This window comes from Mercenaria mercenaria, chromosome 18, assembly GCF_021730395.1.
Source record: "Mercenaria mercenaria strain notata chromosome 18, MADL_Memer_1, whole genome shotgun sequence".
NCBI classification, from domain to species: domain Eukaryota; kingdom Metazoa; phylum Mollusca; class Bivalvia; order Venerida; family Veneridae; genus Mercenaria; species Mercenaria mercenaria.
Window position 1 is genome coordinate 49,605,952 of NC_069378.1, and position 25,345 is coordinate 49,631,296.

General features: G+C 36.2%; 1 protein-coding gene across 8 annotated transcripts in view; it reads right to left on the reverse strand.

Annotated features, from left to right (window-relative positions):
- Positions 1–7,042: 7,042 nt before the first annotated feature.
- The window catches only part of LOC123537795 (cys-loop ligand-gated ion channel-like), a 146,562-nt gene continuing 128,259 nt past the window's right edge, over positions 7,043–25,345 (reverse strand). For 6 of the 8 annotated variants that reach the window (XM_045321617.2, XM_045321623.2, XM_045321622.2 and 3 more), the window contains 5 exons: positions 23,481–23,528; positions 20,801–20,812; positions 19,130–19,156; positions 11,994–12,062; positions 7,043–11,150 (listed from right to left, as the gene is read on the reverse strand). In XM_045321617.2, coding sequence (XP_045177552.2) covers positions 11,121–11,150; positions 11,994–12,062; positions 19,130–19,156; positions 20,801–20,812; positions 23,481–23,528 — 186 coding nt within the window. In that variant the 3' untranslated portion in view covers positions 7,043–11,120. The remainder of the gene's footprint in view (positions 11,151–11,993; positions 12,063–19,129; positions 19,157–20,800; positions 20,813–23,480; positions 23,529–25,345) is intronic. The other 2 variants (XM_053529554.1, XM_053529555.1) reach the window with 2 other exon arrangements.

Consider the following 25,345-nt stretch of genomic DNA (forward strand, 5'->3'; position numbering starts at 1 on the left):
CATGAAGATATTGTGAAATATGTGGCCTCTAGAGAGGTCACAATGTTTTTCTATTTTTAGACCTACTGACCTAGTTTTTGAAAGCACGTGACCCAGTTTCGAACTTGACCTAGATATCATCAAGGTGAACATTCTGACCAATTTTCATAAAGATCTTGTAAAATATATGGCCTCTAGAGAGGTCACAAGGTTTTTCTATTTTTAGACCTACTGACCTAGTTTTTCAAAGCACGTGACACAGTTTCGAACTTGACCTAGATATCATCAAGATGAACATTCTGACCAATTTTCATAAAGATCCCATGAAAAATGTGACCTGTAGAGTGGTCACAAGCAAAAGTTTACGGACGCACGCACGCACGCACGGACGGACGACGGACGACGGACACCGCGCGATCACAAGTATGGCCTCTAGAGAGGTCACAAGGTTTTTCTATTTTTAGACCTACTGACCTAGTTTTTGACCGCACATGACCCTGTTTCTATTATTTGACCTACTGACCTAGTTTTTGATGGCACGTGACCCACTTTTAAACTTGACCTAGATATCATCAAGATGAACATTCAGACCAATTTTCATACAGATCCCATGAAAAATATGGCCTCTAGAGAGGTCACAAGGTTTTTCTATTATTTGACCTACTGACCTAGTTTTTGAAGGTACGTGACCCTGTTTCGAACTTGACCTAGATATCATCAAGATGAACATTCAGACCAATTTTCATACAGATCCCATGTAAAATATAGCCTTTAGAGAGGTCACAAGGTTTTTCTATTATTTGACCTACTGACCTAGTTTTTGATGGCACGTGACCCACTTTCGAACTTGACCTAGATATTATCAAGATGAACATTCAGACCAACTTTCATACAGATCCCATGAAAAATATGGCCTCTAGAGAGGTCACAAGGTTTTTCTATTATTTGACCTACTGACCTAGTTTTTGAAGGTACCTGACCCATTTCGAACTTGACTAGATATCACAAGGTGAACATTCTGACCAATTTCATGAAGATCTCATGAAAATATGGCCTCTAGAGAGGTCACAAGGTTTTCTATTTTTGACCTAGACTAGTCCACTGACCCGTTAAATGACTATTTTACATTAAAATATGTCCCTGAAAAATATGGCCTTAAGAGGTCACAGGTTTTCTTATTTGACTACTGACCTAGTTTTTGAAGGCACTTGACCCAGTTTCAACTTGACCTAGATATCATCAAGTGAACGTTCTGACCAATTTTCATGAAGATCTTGTGAAATATGTGGCCTCTAGAGAGGTCACAAGGTTTTTCTATTTTTAGACCTACTGACCTAGTTTTTCAAAGCACGTGACACAGTTTCGAACTTGACCTAGATATCATCAAGATGAACATTCTGACCAATTTTCATAAAGATCCCATGAAAATGTGACCTGTAGAGTGGTCACAAGCAAAGTTTACGGACGCACGCACGCACGCACGGACGGACGACGGACGACGGACACGCGCGATCACAAGTATGGCCTCTAGAGAGGTCACAAGGTTTTTCTATTTTTAGACCTACTGACCTAGTTTTTGACCGCACATGACCCTGTTTCTATTATTTGACCTACTGACCTAGTTTTTGATGGCACGTGACCCACTTTTAAACTTGACCTAGATATCATCAAGATGAACATTCAGACCAATTTTCATACAGATCCCATGAAAAATATGGCCTCTAGAGAGGTCACAAGGTTTTTCTATTATTTGACCTACTGACCTAGTTTTTGAAGGTACGTGACCTGTTTCGAACTTGACCTAGATATCATCAAGATGAACATTCAGACCAATTTTCATACAGATCCCATGTAAAATATAGCCTTTAGAGAGGTCACAAGGTTTTTCTATTATTTGACCTACTGACCTAGTTTTTGATGGCACGTGACCCACTTCGAACTTGACCTAGATATTATCAAGATGAACATTCAGACCAACTTTCATACAGATCCCATGAAAAATATGGCCTCTAGAGAGGTCACAAGGTTTTTCTATTATTTGACCTACTGACCTAGTTTTTGAAGGTACCTGACCCATTTTCGAACTTGACCTAGATATCATCAAGGTGAACATTCTGACCAAATTTCATGAAGATCTCATGAAATATATGGCCTCTAGAGAGGTCACAAGGTTTTTCTATTTTTAGACTACTGACCTAGTTTTTGACCGCACGTGACCCAGTTTCAAACTTGACCTAGTATCATCAAGATGAAATTCAAACAACTTTCATACAGATCCATGAAAAATATGGCCTTTAGAGAGGTCACAAGTTTTTCTATTATTTAGACCTACTGACCTAGTTTTTGAAAGCACGTGACCCAGTTTCGAACTTGACCTAGATATCATCAAGGTGAACATTCTGACCAATTTTCATAAAGATCTTGTAAAATATATGGCCTCTAGAGAGGTCACAAGGTTTTTCTATTTTTAGACCTACTGACCTAGTTTTTTCAAAGCACGTGACACAGTTTCGAACTTGACCTAGATATCATCAAGATGAACATTCTGACCAATTTTCATAAAGATCCCATGAAAAATGTGACCTGTAGAGTGGTCACAAGCAAAAGTTTACGGACGCACGCACGCACGCACGGACGGACGACGGACGACGGACACCGCGCGATCACAAGTATGGCCTCTAGAGAGGTCACAAGGTTTTTCTATTTTTAGACCTACTGACCTAGTTTTTGACCGCACATGACCCTGTTTCTATTATTTGACCTACTGACCTAGTTTTTGATGGCACGTGACCCACTTTTAAACTTGACCTAGATATCATCAAGATGAACATTCAGACCAATTTTCATACAGATCCCATGAAAAATATGGCCTCTAGAGAGGTCACAAGGTTTTTCTATTATTTGACCTACTGACCTAGTTTTTGAAGGTACGTGACCCTGTTTCGAACTTGACCTAGATATCATCAAGATGAACATTCAGACCAATTTTCATACAGATCCCATGTAAAATATAGCCTTTAGAGAGGTCACAAGGTTTTTCTATTATTTGACCTACTGACCTAGTTTTTGATGGCACGTGACCCACTTTCGAACTTGACCTAGATATTATCAAGATGAACATTCAGACCAACTTTCATACAGATCCCATGAAAAATATGGCCTCTAGAGAGGTCACAAGGTTTTTCTATTATTTGACCTACTGACCTAGTTTTTGAAGGTACCTGACCCATTTTCGAACTTGACCTAGATATCATCAAGGTGAACATTCTGACCAAATTTCATGAAGATCTCATGAAATATATGGCCTCTAGAGAGGTCACAAGGTTTTTCTATTTTTAGACCTACTGACCTAGTTTTTGACCGCACGTGACCCAGTTTCAAACTTGACCTAGATATCATCAAGATGAACATTCAAACCAACTTTCATACAGATCCCATGAAAAATATGGCCTTTAGAGAGGTCACAAGGTTTTTCTATTATTTGACCTACTGACCTAGTTTTTGAAGGCACTTGACCCAGTTTCAAACTTGACCTAGATATCATCAAGTTGAACGTTCTGACCAATTTTCATGAAGATCTTGTGAAATATGTGGCCTCTAGAGAGGTCACAAGGTTTTTCTATTTTTAGACCTACTGACCTAGTTTTTGAAGGCACGTGACCCAGTTTCGAACTTTACCTAGATTTAATCAATCTGAACATTCTGACCAATTTTCATAAAGATCTTGTAAAATATATGGCCTCTAGAGAGGTCACAAGGTTTTTCTATTTTTAGACCTACTGACCTAGTTTTTGAAAGCACGTGGCCCAGTTTCGAACTTGACCTAGATATCATCAAGATGAACATTCTGACCAATTTTCATAAAGATCCCATGAAAAATGTGACCTGTAGAGTGGTCACAAGCAAAAGTTTACGGACGGACGGACGGACGGACGCACGCACGCACGCACGCACGCACGGACAGACGGACGACGGACGACGGACACCGCGCGATCACAAAAGCTCACCTTGTCACTTTGTGACAGGTGAGCTAAAAAGAAGGAATGGAAAGCTAACAGGGAACAAGAGTGCCAGAATGTCACAATATATGCCCGTCAAAGCAAATTTCTTTACTCTAGCAGCTGTATTTGCAAATGGAATGTTAATTTTGTGGTTGTTTAGTAATCATTGTAAGTCTTTTGTTTTTTAAAGTCCACAAAAAAACTCCTTACTAGGTAGAGATACCTTATATATAATAAAATTAATAAAATACACCTAAAACTGGAGAGTAACATCTATGCTGTACCACAGAAAAGTGGTCTTGTTTTTTCCCTAGGGTCAATTATAAAAATGTTACAATATAAGTTATTTATAGTAACAACTAAGGGAAGTTAATCTTTAAAAAAAAAAAAAAAAAAAAATTGCAAGTCCACACAAAAATCTTTATCAGGAAGAGACTGGTCAAAATACACCTCAAAATTGGAATTAGCATGTTTGTTGTACTACAGAAAAGTGGTCTCGATTTTTCCCTACGACTAGTAATGAAAAAGTTACAATAAAAGCTATTTAAAGTAACAACAAAGGGAAGTAATTCTAAAGAAGGGAACTGCGCATGACACTTCGTCTCATGATGGTGTATAATTGTGCCAAGTTACATCAAAATCCCTCCATGCATGAAGAAGAAATGCTTCGGACAAAGTCATTCTTGTATCTGACCTTTGGCCTCTAAGTGTGACCTTGACCTTAGGCCTAGTGACCTGGATCTTGTGCATGACACTCCGTCTCGTGGTGGTAAACCTTTGTGCCAAGTTATATCAAAATCCCTCAATGCATGAAGAAGAAATGCTCCAGACAAGGTTTTTATTCTTGTATCCTTTGACCTCTAAGTGTGACCTTGACCTTAGACCTAGGGACCTAGTTCTTGCGTATGACACTCCGCATCGTGGTGGTAAACATTTGTGCCAAGATATATCAAAATCCCTCCATGCATGAAGAAGTTATGCTCCGGACAAATTTCTTTAAGAAAATATGATAAAGGGGAATAACTAAAAAAATAGGCAAGGTAGAGTTATTGTTCTTGCACACTGCACTTCCTCCCAATGAGTTCTATCAGTGTATGAAGTTTGAAGAAAAACCCTCCAGTACTTTTGGGGTTATGCTCCGGACAAAATGTTTTAAGAAAATATGATAAAGGGGAATAACTCAAAAATAGGCAAGGTAGAGTTATTGTTCTTGCACACTGCACTTCCTCCCAATGTGTTCTATCAGTGTATGAAGTTTGAAGAAAATCCCTCTAGTACTTTTGGAGTTATGCTCCGGACAAATTATTTTAAGAAAATAAGATAAAGGGGAATAACTCAAAAAATAGGCAAGGTAGAGTTATTGTTCTTGCACACTGCACTTCCTCCCAATGTGTTCTATCAGTGTATGAAGTTTGAAGAAAATCCCTCAAGTACTTTTGGAGTTATGCTCCGGACAAATATCGTTGCGGACGCACGGACGGACGCACGGACGGAGAGCATTTCTAATATCCCCTTCACCTTTGGTGAAGAACATACCAAGACCGACTTGTCACTACGATCTGTTTTGAACGTGATAGGCAAGCAAAATGACCTTAGGCCTACATGTTTGCCTGTGTAAGGCAGCCACGTAGACAGTTTGAATAAAAAACCTCGCTAACGCTGGGTTTTTCACTCCACATTGATCTCCGGTACGCCTAGAGAAAAACCGGTCTTACACAGGCAAGCATGTAAGATTCTTATAATCCCTTGAGATTCTCCAGATGTTATAACACAAAAATATATGCGTAATCCCTACATATATATCGTAACGTTTCCACATTGTGACGTCATGTCGCAATGCAAGTGACGTTGCATGGGCACAACTCCTGGAAATAATTGTGTTATGGTGTTCTCTCACAGAAACTTTTCCGTACTGACTTTGTATGACCTGAAAGTCGCAGGGTAGTCTGCCTATGCAGTCAGTGCGCTACCAAGACCCCCCCCCCCCCCCCCCCCCCCCCCCCCCCCCTACCGAGCCAACACTTTCAGCAGACACAGATAAAGAAAACATTGTCGTACAATAGCCTATCGTGCAAATGCGTTGTCATGAAAAAGGCAGATGCCCCGTAAACCAGATAGAGGGAGGGCGAAACTAAACGTTATCATTTCAAACTAGTTTAAAATCTAATGTCCCTAAAAATCATTTCACACGCAGGTCTAGTCATACAACGTCTTAATTCTCGTGACGTTTCGCACTTGCGTCGTGTTTTATTTTGCTCTGTTGCTTTGCAGTAGGTATGCGTGGCATTTTGTCGGAATCGGGATGTTCCTATGACATGCTGATAAAAATGGTGGCATAAAAAAACTGTATGTGTTAAAAAAAGAGACATTTTAGGAAGAGTAAAAGGTGTCAAGTCAATATTTCATGAAGTATAGCTTTCTTGTACATTTGAATAAAAGTCATCTTTTTTCTTGATACGGTAGCGATATAGTTCTTTATGTTTTTTTAAGTTTCAGATATTCTGTAAAATGTCGAAATAATGTTACTAAGTAAATAGATTTTGTAGTCGTATTAGTAATGTTCAACCTTTAATTTGCAAGCTGGGTATTTCTTTCCAGGCAAGTGAAACGTATTTAAAAGTGATCCTGTGATAAGACTGTCTGTAGCCTCGGGCAAATACGTCAGACCCTGGTTGTAACAGTACAAATAATACACGTATTTATGAAAATTACAATATTAATTAGAACGCTGTAAAGGCTACCAATTTGAAATTAACACAAATTAGTGAATTAGAAGTTTATTCTATCGTTAAGACACATTTAAGTGAATCAAACGTTTATTTTAACATTTCACTAAAAATACCTGCAACGATTCAGATCGCAAAGGGAAATAACAGCGTCAGGTTATGTTAACGTGCATTGCAATTTATACTCCTTTCGTTTTACACCTGTTGAATGATTTACCGGACACTAAATTCTTTCTCATCTCATTTTGGACCTCAACTTTGAACAGGTACGAAAATATGAAACGGGATCAAAGGACACAAAACATGTTAAGTGTGAATTAAAAAAAAAAGTCAAACTATTAATATTTCTGACTTGAACGGTCAGCCAGTCAGTAAGTGTTTTATTACGTGGCAACAGAAAGAAATTTTCATAACATTTTTTTATCAAATTTTGACGTCAACATTTAGTTTTATAATACGCTGAATTTACTTCAAACAGATCCAACATTATCTAGTTTTATTTTCTAACAATCATTTCAGTTTATTTCTACTATAATAATGTCGAATTTCTATTACATGTAAAAGCTATAAATCTGACGAACGTTTATTCATATTTAATTTTTTATCTTCTTTGAAAAAAAAACAAACACGTTTTCTTTGTTCTGCAACGAATGCTACTCAATACATACTAATTGCAAATTTTTGAAAATAAGTTCGTAAAAAATACAACAATTCATAAATTCAAAATTCATACCCATTGCTGAACCATATGGAGGTCCCTAAAATGACATCCGACTCTTTTGTTTCAGACTACTCTACTTTTACTTCGTAGGAAAACAAAATAATACTTTGTAATATTGAAATCACATTTTGACTTATGAACTAATACTTAATGTCATAAAAACGAAATGACAATTCCCAGAAACGAAATAAATTTCGTTAAAACGAATATTAAACAAGAGGACCATGATGGTCCTGAATCGCTCACCTCTTCCCACATGACCCAGTTTTGAGTATGACGTCGTTTTTTCTATTATCTGACACAGTGACCTAGTTTTTGAGCTCATGTGACCCAGTTTTGAACTTGACCTAGATAGTATCAAGATAAAAATGCTGACCAGTTTTCATGAAGATCCATTGAAAAATATGGTCTCTAGAGAGGTCACAAGGTTTTTCTATTATTTGACATATTGACCTAGTTTTCGAAGGTACGTGACCCTGTTTTGAAATTTACCTAGATATCATCAAGGTGAACATTCTCACTAATTTTCATGACGATCTCATGAAAAAAATGGCCTCTAGAGAGGTCACAAGGTTTATCTATTTTTATACCTACTGGCCTAGTTTTTGATTGCACGTGACCCAGTTTCTAATATGACCTAGATATCATCAAGGTGAACATTCAGATCAATTTTTATGAAGATCCCTTGAAAAATATGGCCTCTAGAGAGGTCAAAAGATTTTTCTGATTTTAGACCTACTGACCTAGTTTTTGATCACAGTTGACCCAATTTCAAACTTGACCTAGATATCATCAAGATGAACATTCAGACCAACTTTCATACAGATCCCATGAAAAGTATGGCCTCTAGAGAGGTCACAAGGTTTTTTTTTATTATTTGACCTACTGACCTAGTTTTTTAAGGCACGTGACCCATTTCAAACTTAACCTAGATATCCTCAAGGTGAACATTCTGACCAATTTTCATGAAGATCCATTCAAGTGTATGGCCTCTAGAGAGGTCACAAGGTTTTTCTATTTCAAGACCTACTGACCTAGTTTTTGATCGCAGTTGACCCAGTTTCAAACTTGACCTATATATCATCAAGATCAACATTTAGACCGACTTTCATACAGATCCCATGAAAAATATGGCCTCTAGAGAGGACACAACGTTTTTTCATTATTTGACCTACTGACCTACTTTTTGACGGCACGTGACCCACTTTCAAACATAACCTAGATATCATCAAGATAAACATTCTGACCAATTTTTATGGAGATCCATTCACAAGTTTGGCCTCTAGAGAGGTCACAAGGTTTTTCTATTTTTAGACCTACTGACCTAGTTTTTGACCGCACATGACCCTATTTCGAAGCTGACATAGATATCATCAAGATGAACATTCAGACCAATTTTCATACAGATCCCATGAAAAATATGGTCTCTAGAGAGGTCACAAGGTTTTTCTATTATTTGACCTACTGACCTAGTTTTTGAAGGCATGTGACCCACTTTCGAATCTGACCTAGATATCATCAAGATGAACATTCTGACCAATTTTCATGAAGATCTCATGAAATATATGGCCTCTAGAGAGGTCACAAGGTTTTTCTATTTTTAGACCTACTGACCTAGTTTTTGACCGCAGGTGACCCAGTTTCAAATCTGGCCTAGATATCATCAAGATGAACATTCTGACCAACTTTCATACAGATCCCATGAAAAATATGGCCTTTAGAGAGGTCACAAGGTTTTTCTCTTATCTGACCTACTGACCTAGTTTTTGAAGGCATGTGACCCAGTTTCGAACTTGACCTAGATATCATCAAGATTAACGTTCTGACCAAGTTTCACGAAGATCTCGTGAAATATATGGCCTCTGGAGAGGTCACAAGGTTTTTCTATTTTTAGACCTACTGACCTAGTTTTTGATGGCACGTGACCCAGTTTCGAACTTGACCTAGATATCATCAAGGTGAACATTCTGACCAACTTTCATGAAGATCTTGTGAAATATATGGCCTCTAGAGAGGTCACAAGGTTTTTCTATTTTTAGACCTTTTACCTAGTTTTTGAGGCACGTGACCCAGTTTCAAACTTGACCTAGATATCATCAAGATGAACATTCTGACCAACTTTCATAAAGATTCTACAAAAAATGTGACCTCTAGAGTGGTCACAAGCAAAACTTTACGGACGCACGGACGCACGGACGGACGACGGGCACCGCGCGATCACAAAAGCTCACCTTGTCACTTTGTGACAGTTGAGCTAAAAAAACACACGTATAACGAAAAACGTTTTCGTAATTATGCAATACGAAATGAAAAGGAGTGCAATGTCTTATGTGTTGGATGGCACTTTAGGTGTTCCGTAGTATCAAACAGTATTAACCCTTACCCTGCTAAATTTCTATAATGAGCTGGTCCATCATTCAATTTTGGGCCATACCACTTATCATTCAAAGGGATGTCCACTGAAAATTATTGACTAAATAGCGAACAGTGCAGACCATGGCGGATTTGCGGGCTGATCTTGGTTTGCAATGTTCGCAAAGGCAGACTATCTTGCCGCCAGCAGGCTAAAGGTTAATACAGTGCAAGTGTACATTTTTACACATAGAATGTCCCGAATACAAATAAGACACGGAGGCCATCGTGAGCAAATATTCTTGTAATTACTTTATATAATAGATAGATAAACTTGCAATCAGTAGAACTGAACTTTTAATTCAGTTATAATGGTCACATTGCACAAATATTCAGAAGTAAAAATGCACGAGTAACTGGTATCAGGTATTATACAATAAGCCTCTAAAACATGATAAAACATTACATTATTTTAACTAACATTAACATTACAGTAAATATAAGAAATTGTTCAATCACAGCTTTGAAACTACTGGTGCATATAGCAGCAAAAGTTTAAGTTGAAATAAGATCACTAGTACAAACTATGATGTAATGTCACGTAAGACGGGTTCTTTTTTTTAAACTTTATGTACCGCTGTGAGGCGGAGGTATCGCGTGAGTGTGCACTTCATTTTACACAATACTTACAACGCATTCTTGATATAATGCAAACTTTGTTATGAAAAGGTCTAATCAGGTTTTAGCACACAGGATGTGTTTTTCTCTAGAAAACACTTCGCGGTTCCCGTGTTTCTGTTTTTAAGACTCTTTACCTCTTTTAAATTAGTGTGTTCCCAACATTATCTTCTAGCCCCCGGTGAAATCTCAGGAAGAGTGTACATTATATAAACTTTCACGAATCACTGTGAAAGAGTGCAATAAAAACAGAATTTTAACTTTGAATTGTCCAAGAGTTACCACTGAGCTCTTGCAAACACAATTCACGTTTGGAATTGCGTGATCAACCACTTTTAATTTCATCATGTGTGCTAAAAATAGGTTGCACTTGTGATATTTTCATACGTTTTAAGTCTGGCCACACGTTGACAGGCGGAAGACTCCGCCTTCTCTGCTGACCACACCCATCCGGTAATTTTTGTATTCCATTCCCAATACGGACAGACGGATGACCTTCAGGTGACCACCTTCGTTTTGTATGAAAGATATCGAAGCTTGATGCACTTCTAAGTTTTGCAACATCGCCGTTAGACGTCATATCCTGGTGGAACGTGCCGTCACGTAATGACGTCATCTGTGGTAAATTAGTTTCAATTTTCTGTTCAAGAGAAGCATTTGGCGTCAGTATTTGGCCGTTACATTTATATTTTCCTGAAAGGTAGAACAAAGCAACATGAAATACACATAGTAATCCATTATAATGTGGAAACAGCTAACGTTAAGTTGATTTAATCGGTTTACTAAATGAACACACTCCTATAAAAGCGTAATCATTGTATCACATGAAAACGGGTTGTGATGTATACCATTACATTAAACACCGGACATCCACCCGTCAGTAAAATGAAATACTTAGATAGTTTATTTACTGGTTTTGTGTCTATTTGTTTTACTTTGTCCGTATTTTTGTGTTATTGTCTACATGTCCTTACATACACTGCAAGATCATGATGAAATTTCTAGAGAATTTTCGTTGTTGCTTTTTCATGTCACACAGACTCTATGCAGGACATATGGCAATTTTCCCTGCGTTTTAGGAAGACACTTACTGGCCCTCCGGACATTGCAAGGACGGTAATTAGGACAGAAACACTGACCTTCCAAAAGCCAGCTAGACGGCCGTCCTCACATAAAGAATTTAGACCAAAAAATTAGTGAAGGGCAAGTTATTCAAAGTCAATGACATTAACCACTCGGCCACGGAGGCCATTTGGTTAAATTTGACGCCAATAAATCGGTTTAAAAACCAAATTACGATTTTGTCACTGACCGTTTCACTGCATTGCCCTGTCACATTACTTCTACGTATTTGTGTGTATCTGATAGTTAATCCGGGATAAAAATATGCAACTAATTGTATGTATGTTCATAATCCCAGTCTTTTGTCATTGATGATGCTATAAGGTGTCTGATGTCTATAAACAAATACTAAGCATTTCTAACTGGACCTTTTTATCCAAGGTTATAGAAATATAAGAACATTATTATACATACGTTCTGTTCTAATGCCTGTCGACGGGGTTTCCGCTTGTATTTTGCTACTTGTGTCCGGCTCAAGGAATCCTGCATTTAGAAACGAAATAGATACTACAATAAAGTCATCGATTTGAAGTGTATTTTCACTAACCCTGTTACATACATATCTGCAATCGGCTTTAACTGAATATTCATTTAACCTGACAATTATTCATATTTCATTTACATATTTGCAATAGCTTTTCCTGAATATTCATTTAGCCCGTCAATCATTAACATATTCATATTTTTTACAAATTACAATTAGCTAAATCTGAATATTCATTTAGCCTAACGTTATCATTAACACATTTATATTCGCCTTAAACTAACTGAGCCGTGCCATGAGGAAACCAACACAGTGCGTTCCAGACCAGCCTGCTCATCCGCGCAGTCTGGTCAGGATCCATGCTGTTCCCAGTCAAAGCATATTGCAATTAGAGAAACCGTTTGCGAACAGCATGGATTCTGACTAGACTAGACTGGTCTGGATGTATGCTGGTCGCAAAAGCACTATGTTGGTTTTCTCATGCCGCGGATCAAATACTCATTTGGCATGTTTAACCTTTACATATACATATTTACAATCGGTTTTAACTAAATATTCACTTAGCTTGTCAATCATTAACATAATATACATATTTGAAATAGGCTTCTACCGGATATTCATTAACCTTATATATTATATAAAAAAAGAAATATCAATTATACTGATTTGGACACACTTTCTATAACAACTAAATATCTAACCAAGATGTATCGATTTCAGTTAGAAGGAAAATGTGTTTTTCTTTTTTTCTTTGTTTCCGTATTTTTACAAAGATGCTCCCTATAACCGAAATCGATACATCCGAGTTTTATTGTACAGGAGATGGTTATATAACAACTTAATAAGATGTAAGATACAATACAGCAGAGTAACGGAACCATATGCATACACCGCAAAAAAAGAAAACGAATGATTGATAGATTGATACTACGGTGCCCCTAAAGTGACATGTTACACACTTTTTTTCCAATTAGGTAATGTGAGACTATTTTTTTATTTCGTTTAAACGAAATGATTTCGTTTAAACGAAATAAGTTATTTCGTTTTTCGTTTAAACGAAATCATTTCGTTTAAACGAAATAACTTATTTCGTTGAAATGATTTCGTTTAAACGAAATGATTATTTCGTTTAAACGAAATGATTTCGTTTAAACGAAATAAAAAAAAGTCTCACATTACCTAATTGGAAAAAATGTGTGTAACATGTCACTTTAGGGGCACCGTATGATACTGAAACTGACATACATCTTATTCCCAGTTTGTTGTACATGTGTATTAATTTTGTTTGTATGATTTTCCACATAAAGTAGAAGTAATATCCAAATAATGCAAAATAATTAAAAGCAACGGAATATAAGATGTAATTATAGATTTTATGTGCTAAAGGTGAAAGTAATTTTGTACTGATGAATAAAATCACATCCAAGTTAATTGCCCGCTGACTAGTTATTTTTTAAATGTGTGTGCAATGAAAAAACGCACAAAGAGATAGAGAGAGAGAAGAAAAACGTTTCCTTGTGTGTTTGAATGGCTGACAGTTCCAAATATAACATGTTCAATAATCACTTTTTATGGGTTTTTTTTTCAGTTATATTAATGTGGTTAAGCAACGACCCGTTCGACTTACACCCAATGGACATTACTTTCACGGGGCTATTACCACGTGCTTGCCCAGAACACCAGAACATTTATTGATTTAACAGCAACAGTAAAATGATAAACACACCCAGTCTATACTTTCCAACCGCACATTAAAGCTAAGAAGGAATTTTAACAATCAGTGCAATAATAAACGTGAGTTTGAGGACCGACAATACAGTGACCAGTGAAGTAATCTAATCATACAGTGACCAGTGAAGAAAACTTATTACACAGTGATCAGAGATATAATCTAATCATACAGTGACCAGTGAAGTACTCTCGCAATACAGTGACAAGTGAAGTAATCTTACCATACAGGGATCAGTGAAGAAATCTTACAATAAATTGACCAGTGAAGTACTCTCGCAATACAGTGACAAGTGAAGTAATCTAATCATACAGTGACCACTGAAGAAATCTTACAATAAATTGACCAGTGAAGTAATCTAGCAATACAGTGACAAGTGAAAGAAATCTAATCATACAGTGACCAGTGAAGAAACTTATTACACAGTGATCAGAGATGTAATCTAATCATACAGTGACCAGTGAAGAAATCTTACCATACAGTGTCCACTGAAGAAATCTAACAATAAACTGACCAGTGAAGTAATCTAGCAATACTGTGACAAGTGAAGAAATCTTGCCATACAGTGACCAGTTAAGAAATCTTGCCATACAGGGATCAGTGAAGAAATCTTACAATAAATTGACCGGTGAAGTACTCTCGCAATACAGTGACAAGTGAAGTAATCTAATCATACAGTGACCAGTGAAGAAATCTTGCCATGCACTGATCAGTTAAGTAATCTAACATACAGTGAACAGTGAAGAAATCTCACCATACAGTGATCAGTGAAGTAGTCTAGTTATACAGTGACCAGCGAAGAAATCTTACAATATAGTGACCAGTGAAGTAATCTTACAATACAGTGATCAGTAGAGAAATCTAATCATATAGTGGCCAGTGAAGAAATTTTACCATACAGTGACCAATGAAGAAATCTTACCATACAGTGACCAGTGAAGGAATCTTACCATACAGTGACCAGAGAAGAAATCTTACCATACAGTGACCAGTGAAGGAATCTTACCATACAGTGGCCAGTTAAGAAATCTTACCAAAGAGTGACCAATGAAGAAATCTTACCATACAGTGACCAATGAAGAAATCTTACCAAAGAGTGACCAGTGAAGGAATCTTACCATACAGTGACCAGTGAAGAAATCTTACCATACAGTGACCAGTGAAGGAATCTTACCATACAGTGGCCAGTGAAGAAATCTTACCAAAGAGTGACCAATGAAGAAATCTTACCATAGAGTGGCCAGTTAAGAAATCTTACCAAAGAGTGACCAGTGAAGAAATCTTACCATACAGTGACCAGTGAAGAAATCTTACCAAAGAGTGACCAATGAAGGATTCTTACCATACAGTGAACAGTGAAGGAATCTTACCATACAGTGACCAGTGAAGAAATCTTACCATACAGTGACCAGTGAAGAAATCTTACCATACAGTGACCAGTGAAGGAATCTTACCATATATTGACCAGTAAAAGAATCTAACCATACAGTGGCCAGTGAAGAAATCTTACCATACCGTGGCCAGTGAATGAATCTTACAGTATAGTGACCAGTGAAGGAATCTTACCATACAGTGGCCATAGAAGAAATCTTACCATACAGTGACCAATTAAGAAATCTTACCATACAGTGACCAGTGAAGGAATCTTACTAAACAGTGACCAGTTAAGGAATCTGACTGTACAGTGACCAATTAAGAAATCTTACAATACAGTGGCCAGTGAAGAAATCTTACAATACAGCGACCAGTGAAGGAATCTTACTAAACAGTGGCCAGTTAAGAAATCTGACTGTACAGTGACCAATGAAGAAATCTTACCATACAATGGCCAGTGAAGAAATCTTACCATACAGTGACAAATGAAGGAATCTTACCATACAAAGACCAGTGAAGAAATTTTTCAATACAGTGACCAATGGAAAAGTCTTACCACACAGTGACCAGTGTAGGAATCATACCATACAGTGACCAATGAGGAAATCTTACTATACAGGGAACAGTGATTAAATCATACTTTAAAGTGTCCAGTGAAGGAATAACATATACAGTGACCAATGAAGGATTCTAACAATATAGTGACCAGTGAAGTAATCTTACCATGCAGAGACCAGTGACGAAATCTTACCATACAGTGACCAGTGCAGTAATCGTACCATACAGTGATCAATGAAGAAATCTTACCATATAGTGACCAGTGAAGGAATCTAACAATACAGTGGCCAGTGAAGAAATCTTACCATACAGCGAGATTAAATCAAGTGTCCAGTGAAGGAATAATATATAAAGTGACCAATGTAGGATTATAACAATACAGTGACCAGTGAAGGATTCTTTCCATGCAGAGACCAGTGACGAAATCTTTCCGTACAATGACCAGTAAATCTTACCATACAATGTAGGAATCTTACTATACAGTGAGTGACCAATGTTGGAATCTCGCCATAGTTTCAAGTGAAGAAATCTTACTATACAGTAACCACGGAAGGAATCTTACCATACAGTGACAAGTGAAGGAATCTTACCGTACAGTGACCAGTGAAGGAATCTTACTATACAGTGACTAGTAATAGAATCTTACCATACAGTGACCAGTGGAGCAGTCTTACCATACGGTGACAAGTGGTGTAATCTGAAAGAATCTCGCTACACAAAAACCAGTGGGGGAATCGCACCATACAATGACTAGTGAACGAATCTTACTATTTAGTGACCAGTGAAAAATCTGAAGGAATCTTCCAACACAGTGACCAGTGAAGGAATCTTACCATAGTGTGGCCTGTGAAGGAATCTTCCTTCTTACCATAGAGTGACCTGTGAAGGAATCTTACCATAGAGTGACCTGTGAAGGAATCTTACCATAGAGTGGCCTGTGAAGGAATCTTACCATAGAGTGGCCTGTGAAGGAATCTTACCATAGAGTGAGCAGTGAAGGAATCTTACAATAGAGTGACCAATGAAGGAATCTTACCATAGAGTGGCCTGTGAAGGAATCTTACCATAGAGTGACCAGTGAAGGAATCTTACCATAGAGTGACCTGTGAAGGAATCTTACCATAGAGTGACCAATAAAGCAATCTTACTATACAGGGACCAGTGAATAAAGCGTACTATATAATGCCCAGCGAAGGAATCTTAGGACCTGTGACTGAAGCGTACTATATATTGCCCTGTGAAGGAATCTAACCATACAGTGACCAGGAAAGAAATCTAACTATATAGTGACCAGTAAAGGAATCTTACAATACAGTGACAAGTGAAGGAATCTAACCACAAAGTGACCAGTTAAGAAATTTTACTGTACAGTGACCAGTGAAGGAATCTTACCATACAGTGACAAGTGAATCAATCTCATCATAAAGTGACCAGTGAAGGAATCTTACCATACAGTGACCAGTGAAGGAATCTTACCATACAGTGACCAGTGAAGGAATCTTACCATAGAGTGACAAGTGAATCACTCTCATCATACAATGACCAGTGAAAGAGTCTAACCAAACAGTGGCTGGTGAAAGAATCTTATCATACAGCGAGTGACCAATGAATGAATCTCGCCATACAATGACCAATGAAGAAATCTTACCATACAGTGACCAGTAAAAATATCTTACTGTACAGTGACCACGGAAGGAATCGTAACATACAGTGACCAATGAAGAAGTCTTTCTATACAGTGACAAGTGAAGTATCTTACTACATGTATACAGTGACCAGTAATGAAATTTTTCCATATAGTGACCAGTGAAGGAATCTTACCATACAGTGATCAGTGAAGAAATCTTACTGTACAGTGACCAAAGAAGGAATCTTACCATTAAGTGACCAGTGAAGGAACCTTACCATACAATGAGTGACCAGTGAAGGAATCTTACCATACAGTGAGTGACCAGTGAAGGAATCTTACCATACAGTGAAGAGTGAAGGAATCTTACCTTACAGTGGCCAGTGAATTAATCTTACCATACAGTGACCAGTAAAGTAATCTGATCATACAGTGACCAGTAAAGGAATCGTAACATACAGTGACCAGTAAAGAAATCTCACCATACAGTGACCAGTGAAGAAATCTTACCATACAATGACCAGTGAAGGAATCTTACCATACAGTGACCAGTGAAGGACATGTTAACAATAAGTACTTACTTTCTGACAGCTTCAGTTCATAATTAGAAACAATATAATGTGGCTCTTACAAGATATCTTTATACAGCTTCGAAAACGGTGAAAAAGAAGAAAAAGTTTGACACATGTAGATATTACGGGTAAAATATTTTCTTTCGGTGGTTACATTTCATTTGTTATTAGTTGGTTCTGCCAAAAGGACGTACAGGATTTTTAATAAATGCAGGAGCTTGCCATACGTGATATTTTGCAAGACAGTAATAGCATAGCAGAAAGTGAAAATCCAACTCAGTGTAAGAAAACTTCAACATCACTCTGGTTTATGCCGGAAAATGTTTAGCGAAACTTTAGCACTAACATGCTTTTTCATGAAAATTTGAGCCGCGCCATGAGAAAACCAACATAGTGGGTTTGCGACCAACATGGATCCAGACCAACCTGCGCATCCGCGCCAGCCTGCGCATCCGCGCAGTCTGGTCAGGATCCATGATGTTCGCCAACAGTTTCTCTAATTGCAATAGGCTTTGAAAGCGAACAGCATGAATCCTGACCAGACTGCGCGGATGCGCAGGCTGGTCTGGATCCATGCTGGTCGCAAACCCACTATGTTGTTTTTCTCATGGCATAACTCAAATCAGTCAAATCATGTGCAAAGGTATGGCAGCATTTCGTTAAAGTCAATACAGAATAAACAAGGAACTTGTCTGGTTTGGCAAAATTAAATTATCATTGGCATGAAGAAGAAAACTAAATCATTCCCGTCATTTTTGTTAAATATATTCATGTTGCTACTGTTTACTATTATCAATATTGGTAGGATGTTTTCCAAACACTCAAACCAGTTTCGAACACGCGTATATGGTTAAGATATTAATGGTCGTCACCTCAAACGTAAGAGTTTCTTTATGTTGAAATTTGATCTCACATTGGGCTAGAGATTTGATCTCACAAGGCTTGAAATTAGATATCACAATTGACCTAAGATTGGACCTAAAATCTGGTTTGAAATTTTACCTCACCCTAGGCTTGAGATTTGATCTAGCATTCAGTTTGAAATTGATCTCTAAATGCTTGAAATGCAATCATACATTCGGATCGGCTTAAAAATAGGCAAGTTGTAGCGCGGAGGGGATTGATACTGGTTAGCATTTCTGTATTAGGTACAAGGGAAGATGTCAGAATACAATTTTGCATACACTTTATCTGGTTAATACATACCACATATACTGATTTTTGCCGAAATGACTAAAGAAAATGAAATTATATTTGTTTCTATCTGTTTCTATCTACGTGAAATATTTATGTCGCTAAGAAATTGAGATTTAATTTTTTCATAATATTATAACAAAACATGATATGTGAAGGAAATACTAGATACTAAAGATGACCAATGCCCATCTCACACTTAAATATTTGAGTCGTGCCATAAGAAAACCAACATAGTGGCTTTGCGACCAGCATGGATCCAGACCAGTCTGCGCATCCGCGCAGTCTGGTCAGGATCCATGCTGTTCGCTAACAATTTCTCTAATTACAATAGGCTTTGAAAGCGAACAACATGGATCCTGGCCAGACTGCGCGGATGCGCAGGCTGGTCTGGATCCATGCTGGTCGCAAAGGCACTATGTTGGTTTTTTCATGGCACGGCTCATTTTACCTTTAAATATTTACTTCAAGTGTTAATGTATTTAACTTCTCTAAATATATAAAGTAACTAGACAATTTCTACATTCATAACTAAAAGTTACGTTATTTTAAGTATTTGGTGTTCACTATTTTAAACCTGATGCATAGTACCTTTAATGCACATAAACATGTTAATATAATGTTTCGTTGCCTATTTCTAGAAAATGTTTATATTTTTAAATATGAACTTTTTGTCTAGTATTCCTATAAAGAACACCATCTGATGTAAACCCACAAAATCTGATGTAAACCCACAATGAAATATTTTCAAGGAACATTAAATGCGCCGGATAAAACATATTTTTAAGCAGACAAAACTTTAACTCTCTAAATTGTATTTTGAAAAAGTAATGTTTGATATTTAAGCATTCGCTTACAATACAAAACATTAACTGGAGAAAGTGAAGCGTTGAGCTTTGGAAAGACACCAGTATCAATACCAATTTTATTTGATTTTACGAGTTTAAAGTTCGTTTATTTCTACGTTTTTGTTTTCTTTCCTTTACTTCAGACATGCATCTAATATCTAACCGTGTGTAAATGAAGATTTTCTTTATTATTCTCCATACCTTAAAACCATAGGCTCCCCACCCTGCTTTTGAGAGTGAGGGGCAGCATATGATTTCCCCGCTTCCACCAACTTTTCACCAAAAACCCCAATTATCCACAAAAATAATAGAATTAAAGGGGAAAAGGGAAAATTTGAGAATGCATTTATATATAGCGTTAAGAATCTGATGCCAGGTTCATTATCAATAAAGGCTGTTTACTTGTCAAAAATGTTTCAGGGAAAATATGTGTAAGTTCGGCGGATCGCCCTTCCCCATTTCCATTTTTCCTATGCCTATGTGAACGAATAGCTAAACAAATTACTCAATTTCTTAGCGACTCAACTAAAACATTGCGAATTAAGACGAAGTGAGTGCTTAATTCCAGTAAAAAAAAAGGGAAAAAGAACTTAATGGTCAAAGACTAAACTAACACCGAACGACTTAAACTCAATAATCTTTAAAACATTTCATCGTTATGTTAATTACTTGAATATATATTTTTACAACACTTATATAAATATATTATAAATAATATATTTTAAATGAACAAATTTTACATGTGCATATGATATTGTCACAATACTTTTATGTTGCAGAAAAATTATGTCAGTCAGAAAAAGGTACAAATGGTTAATTGTGTATGAATACTAACCCGTCGATTTCGCTGCATTGAAAAAAAAACATCAAGAAAAGTATTACAAATATGAAACAGCAGGATAGATAACACAAAACTGTACGACTAGTAAGAAACTAAAAGTTGTGAAAACTAAATTAAAAGTAAAATCAGTTACAAGTGTTATTCAAATTAGTGTTTCTAATGCATGGAACAAGGTTTTTCAAAGAGCTAGCCGTCAAGTCGATGTTCCCATCTTCTTTATTAATACACCAAAAAACATGACCAAAGTTAGATAGCAAATAACAGATTTTTACACGTGTTTGTAACAATTCCGCGAACATTCTCTGTCTCATTGACATATTAAGCTGCTTTTCTTCAAAGGGAGAATACCCTATGCCGATAAATGTACAAAGTACCTAATTAGTCTCCCTTGTATAAATCAGTGAAAATTGTAAACAAATTTAATTTATTTTGTTCACGTGTAAACTAACGAATGGTTCATGACATACGTGCTTGAACAATATTGAAGCTGCTTCAGACCATTTTTAAGAGTGCAAAAAAAGATGGATAGGTCAGTTAAGTACTAATATTATATACCCTTCTCTAATGCACTCATTTCATTGGTCGAAATGAGTGCACGTGCGTGTCCGCAAAAAAGCGATATTGACCTGTAAAAATGATAATGACTCTGTGCTATCACTTTTTCTTATATGTATGAAATATGGGCCAGTCAAATGAATGCATTTGAGAAGGGCATATAATATAACAATTACAGACTTATGTTGAGGTCAGTATGTGTTTTTACGGACCTGGAAAAATGAAAGTTCGGTCAATATTTTTCAAGGTCCGTAAAAACACATATTGACCTCAACATAAGTCAATAACTATATAATAAACAATGCACATCAAATGATATATTACTTAAACTTAACTACTGTCACTTTTCAGAAATGTACAGGATATTCCACTGCATAATGTTGAATAAAAGAAATTGTCTTCGTAACGTCGAAATAAAATGATTAGAATTACACTGTATCATTAATTATCAAAAACAGAAAGCGTACTTGTGTAGTAAGATGTCTAATGTCAAGTAAAGTTTCTGTGTAAATCTAAAATTTAAATTTTCTTAAAGTTCAAATTCTAATATGCTGAAACCTAGATGTATTTCAAAAAGGAACCATCAACATTTTTTCAAAACATCTAAAGAAAAGCGTGTAACATAAAGATATAAACAAAACTACAGAAGTATGGCATGACAAATGGTGCAAGTCCTAAATGTTATAATTTTCACTCAATGCAGGAAATAAAACAAGTGTTAGAAATTTTAGGAATGTTGTTCTGTCCAGTAAATTGTTTCCATGTAAAAATGTTTCAAGGATATTGATATCCACTAAAAAAATATACACTACATAAAGTCACATGTCACATCCAACATAATTTTGATATATATTTGTTGTACGCGAGAAAAACGTTTGTTTTTTTTTGGGTTGTTTTTTGTTTGTTTTGTTTTTGGGTTTAACGCCGTTTTTCAACAGTATTTCAGTCATGTCACGGCGGGCAGTTAACCTAACCGGTTTTCCTGAATTCTATACCAGTACAAACCTGTTCTCTGCAAGTAACTGCCAACTTCCCCACATGAATTATTAGAAGTGGAGGACGAATGATTTCAGACACGATGTCTTTTATCAAATCGTCACGGAGAACATACGCCCCGCCCGAGGATCGAACTCGCGACCCCGGAACGCTCTACCTACTGAGCTAAGCGGGCGGGCTTCGCGAGAAAAACGTGGTAATCGATATAAGCATCACGAATAGGGTTGGCATATAAGATACAGCTAGTTTTATCAAGAATATTATTAGTGTTCAATTTACAATGAATTGTATCAGGAAAATAAATGGCGTATCAGATACAACCACTTCCATCACGGATATGATTTGCGTACACGTACCAACGAGTTTCATCGTGAAAAAGTTGAACCGACTTTTATCGCGAAAATGGATGCCGTATACGTAACGGGATATGACTGATGTATACGTTACAGGATATTACTGGTGTATACGTTACAGGACATAAATGGTGTATACGTTACAGGATATGACTGATGTGTACGATACAGGATATGACTGAATTGTACGTTACACGATAATATTGGTGTTAACGTTACAGGATATGACTGGTGTATAGGTTACAGGATATGACTGATGTGTACGTTACAGGATATGATTGAATTTTACGTTACACGACGACGGGTGTATATGTTACTTGATATGACTGATGTGTACGTTACATGGTATGATTGATGTATACGTTACAGTATATGACTGGTGTATTCGTTACATGATATAATTGGTGTATACGTGACGTGACAGGATATGATTCATGTGTATGTTATGGGAAATGTATACGTTACAGGATATAATTGGGATATACGTAACAGGATAATTATGATTGGTGTATACGTTACAAAACGGATGTATAAAAAGGAATCTTAGGCAAAAACAAACATTGACAATTTTTCTAAAGAATAAAACAACCTTTTATAAATATTTAGCCTATAATCTATCTGCTCGAATAATTATATAACAGATTGACTGTAGACTATGAATGTAAATTACAACAAATAGAATATTGCACTGTCTTGTCATACAAGAAGAGTTGGTAACATGTATGCTCGGAACATGTATGTTACTGAACCTTATCGCTTGAGTTACTCACCTTGTATTCTTTATCTTTCTGAGACATTATCCGTCTTTTCTTACAAGGCTGAAGTGATAAAATAATATTATGTTTGAGTTAGAGTATTGTTTGAAAGAAAAGGTTGTTCCTCTAAAGAAATTTAAAGCACAGGAAAACGGGTCAAATTACCCCAAATGTTGATATAATTAAAGTATATAAATCTGTGATCCAGCAAAATTGATAGTCTGACAATTATCGTAACAGAAAGTCTTGACTAACAGATGGCCTTATTGGATAACTCGAATAATCAAAGAAATAACTCATCTATTTTCTATAATACCAATATCGCAGCTTTTTAAAAATTTGCTCCAGAAAATCTTACACCCGTAAATATCAGCAAAAAAGTTTAGTTTGTAATTCTAAAATTTGAAAATAATATGACAATTTGGCTGAACAATAATTTGAATCTACTGCAAAAGTCTATTGACAAAGACCACAGTAACTACTAAAAATGTGCAAATAATAAGAAATATTTTTAAAAATTTGTTTTGCAGAATAGTAGTTTGTTAAAGCTATTACCCAGTAATCAGAATATGTTGAAATCTAATCAAGAAATGAAAGATGTGTATGCACGACAAATACTTACAAATGAAAAGCGTGTTTGCACGGTATATTCTTAAACGTTAAAAGTGTGTTTGCACGACATATATTTATAAACGGCAAGTCTGTTTGAAAGACATATACATACAAACGACAGGCGTATATGCAGGACATAATTATATTAAAATAACACAGATGTGTTGGCATGACAAACACTCAAAATGCCAGGTGCGTTTGCACGACATTTACTTACAAATGTCAGATGTGTTTGCACGACATATACTTACAAATGACAGGTGTGTTTACTTACAATTGATAGATGTGTTTGCACCATATATACTTACAAATACTTATAAATGGCAGGTGTATTTGCACGACGTATACACAAATACTTTCAAATAAATGACACAGATATGTTCCCATGATGTATACTTACAAATGACAGGTATGTTTGCATATGATATATACTAACAAATGACAGATGTGTTTGCATAAGATATATACTAACAAATGACAGATGTGTTTGCATAAGATATATACTTACAAATGACAGGTGCGTTTGCATATGATATATACTTAAAAATGAAAGGTGTGTTTGCATAAGATATATACTTACAAATGACAGGTGTGTTTAGCTGAAGTACGTATTCAAATGTCGGTATGTGAAATGTCGTGTGAATACATGCATTATTAACATAATAGTATTACAATATAAACTGACCAATTACGAATTTTGTTGAGTGTACTTAGAAATGGCAGGTATGTTTGCATATGACATCTACTTAAAATGATAACGGTATGGTTGCATATGATATATACTAAAAATGACAGGTGTGTTTGCATGTGATATATACTTACATATGACAGGTTTGTTTGCATATTATATATACTTACAAATGACAGGTATGTTTACATATATATACTTACAAATTACATATGTGTTTGCACGACATATACTTACAAATGACAGGTGTGTTTGCACGACATGTTCTTACAATTATTTACAAATGTACAAATGACATGTGTCTTTGCACGACGTACACACAAATACTTTCAAATCAATGACACAGATATGTTTACATGATGTATAATACAAATGACAGGTATATTTGCATATCATGTGGCATATGATATATACTTACAAATGACAGGTGTGTTTGTATATGATAAATACTTACAAATGACATGTGTGTTTGCATATTATATTATATATATACTTACAAATTGCAGGTATGTTTGCATAAAGTATACATGTATATACTTAAAATATCAACTGTGTTCTGACGACATATACTTACAGTTTG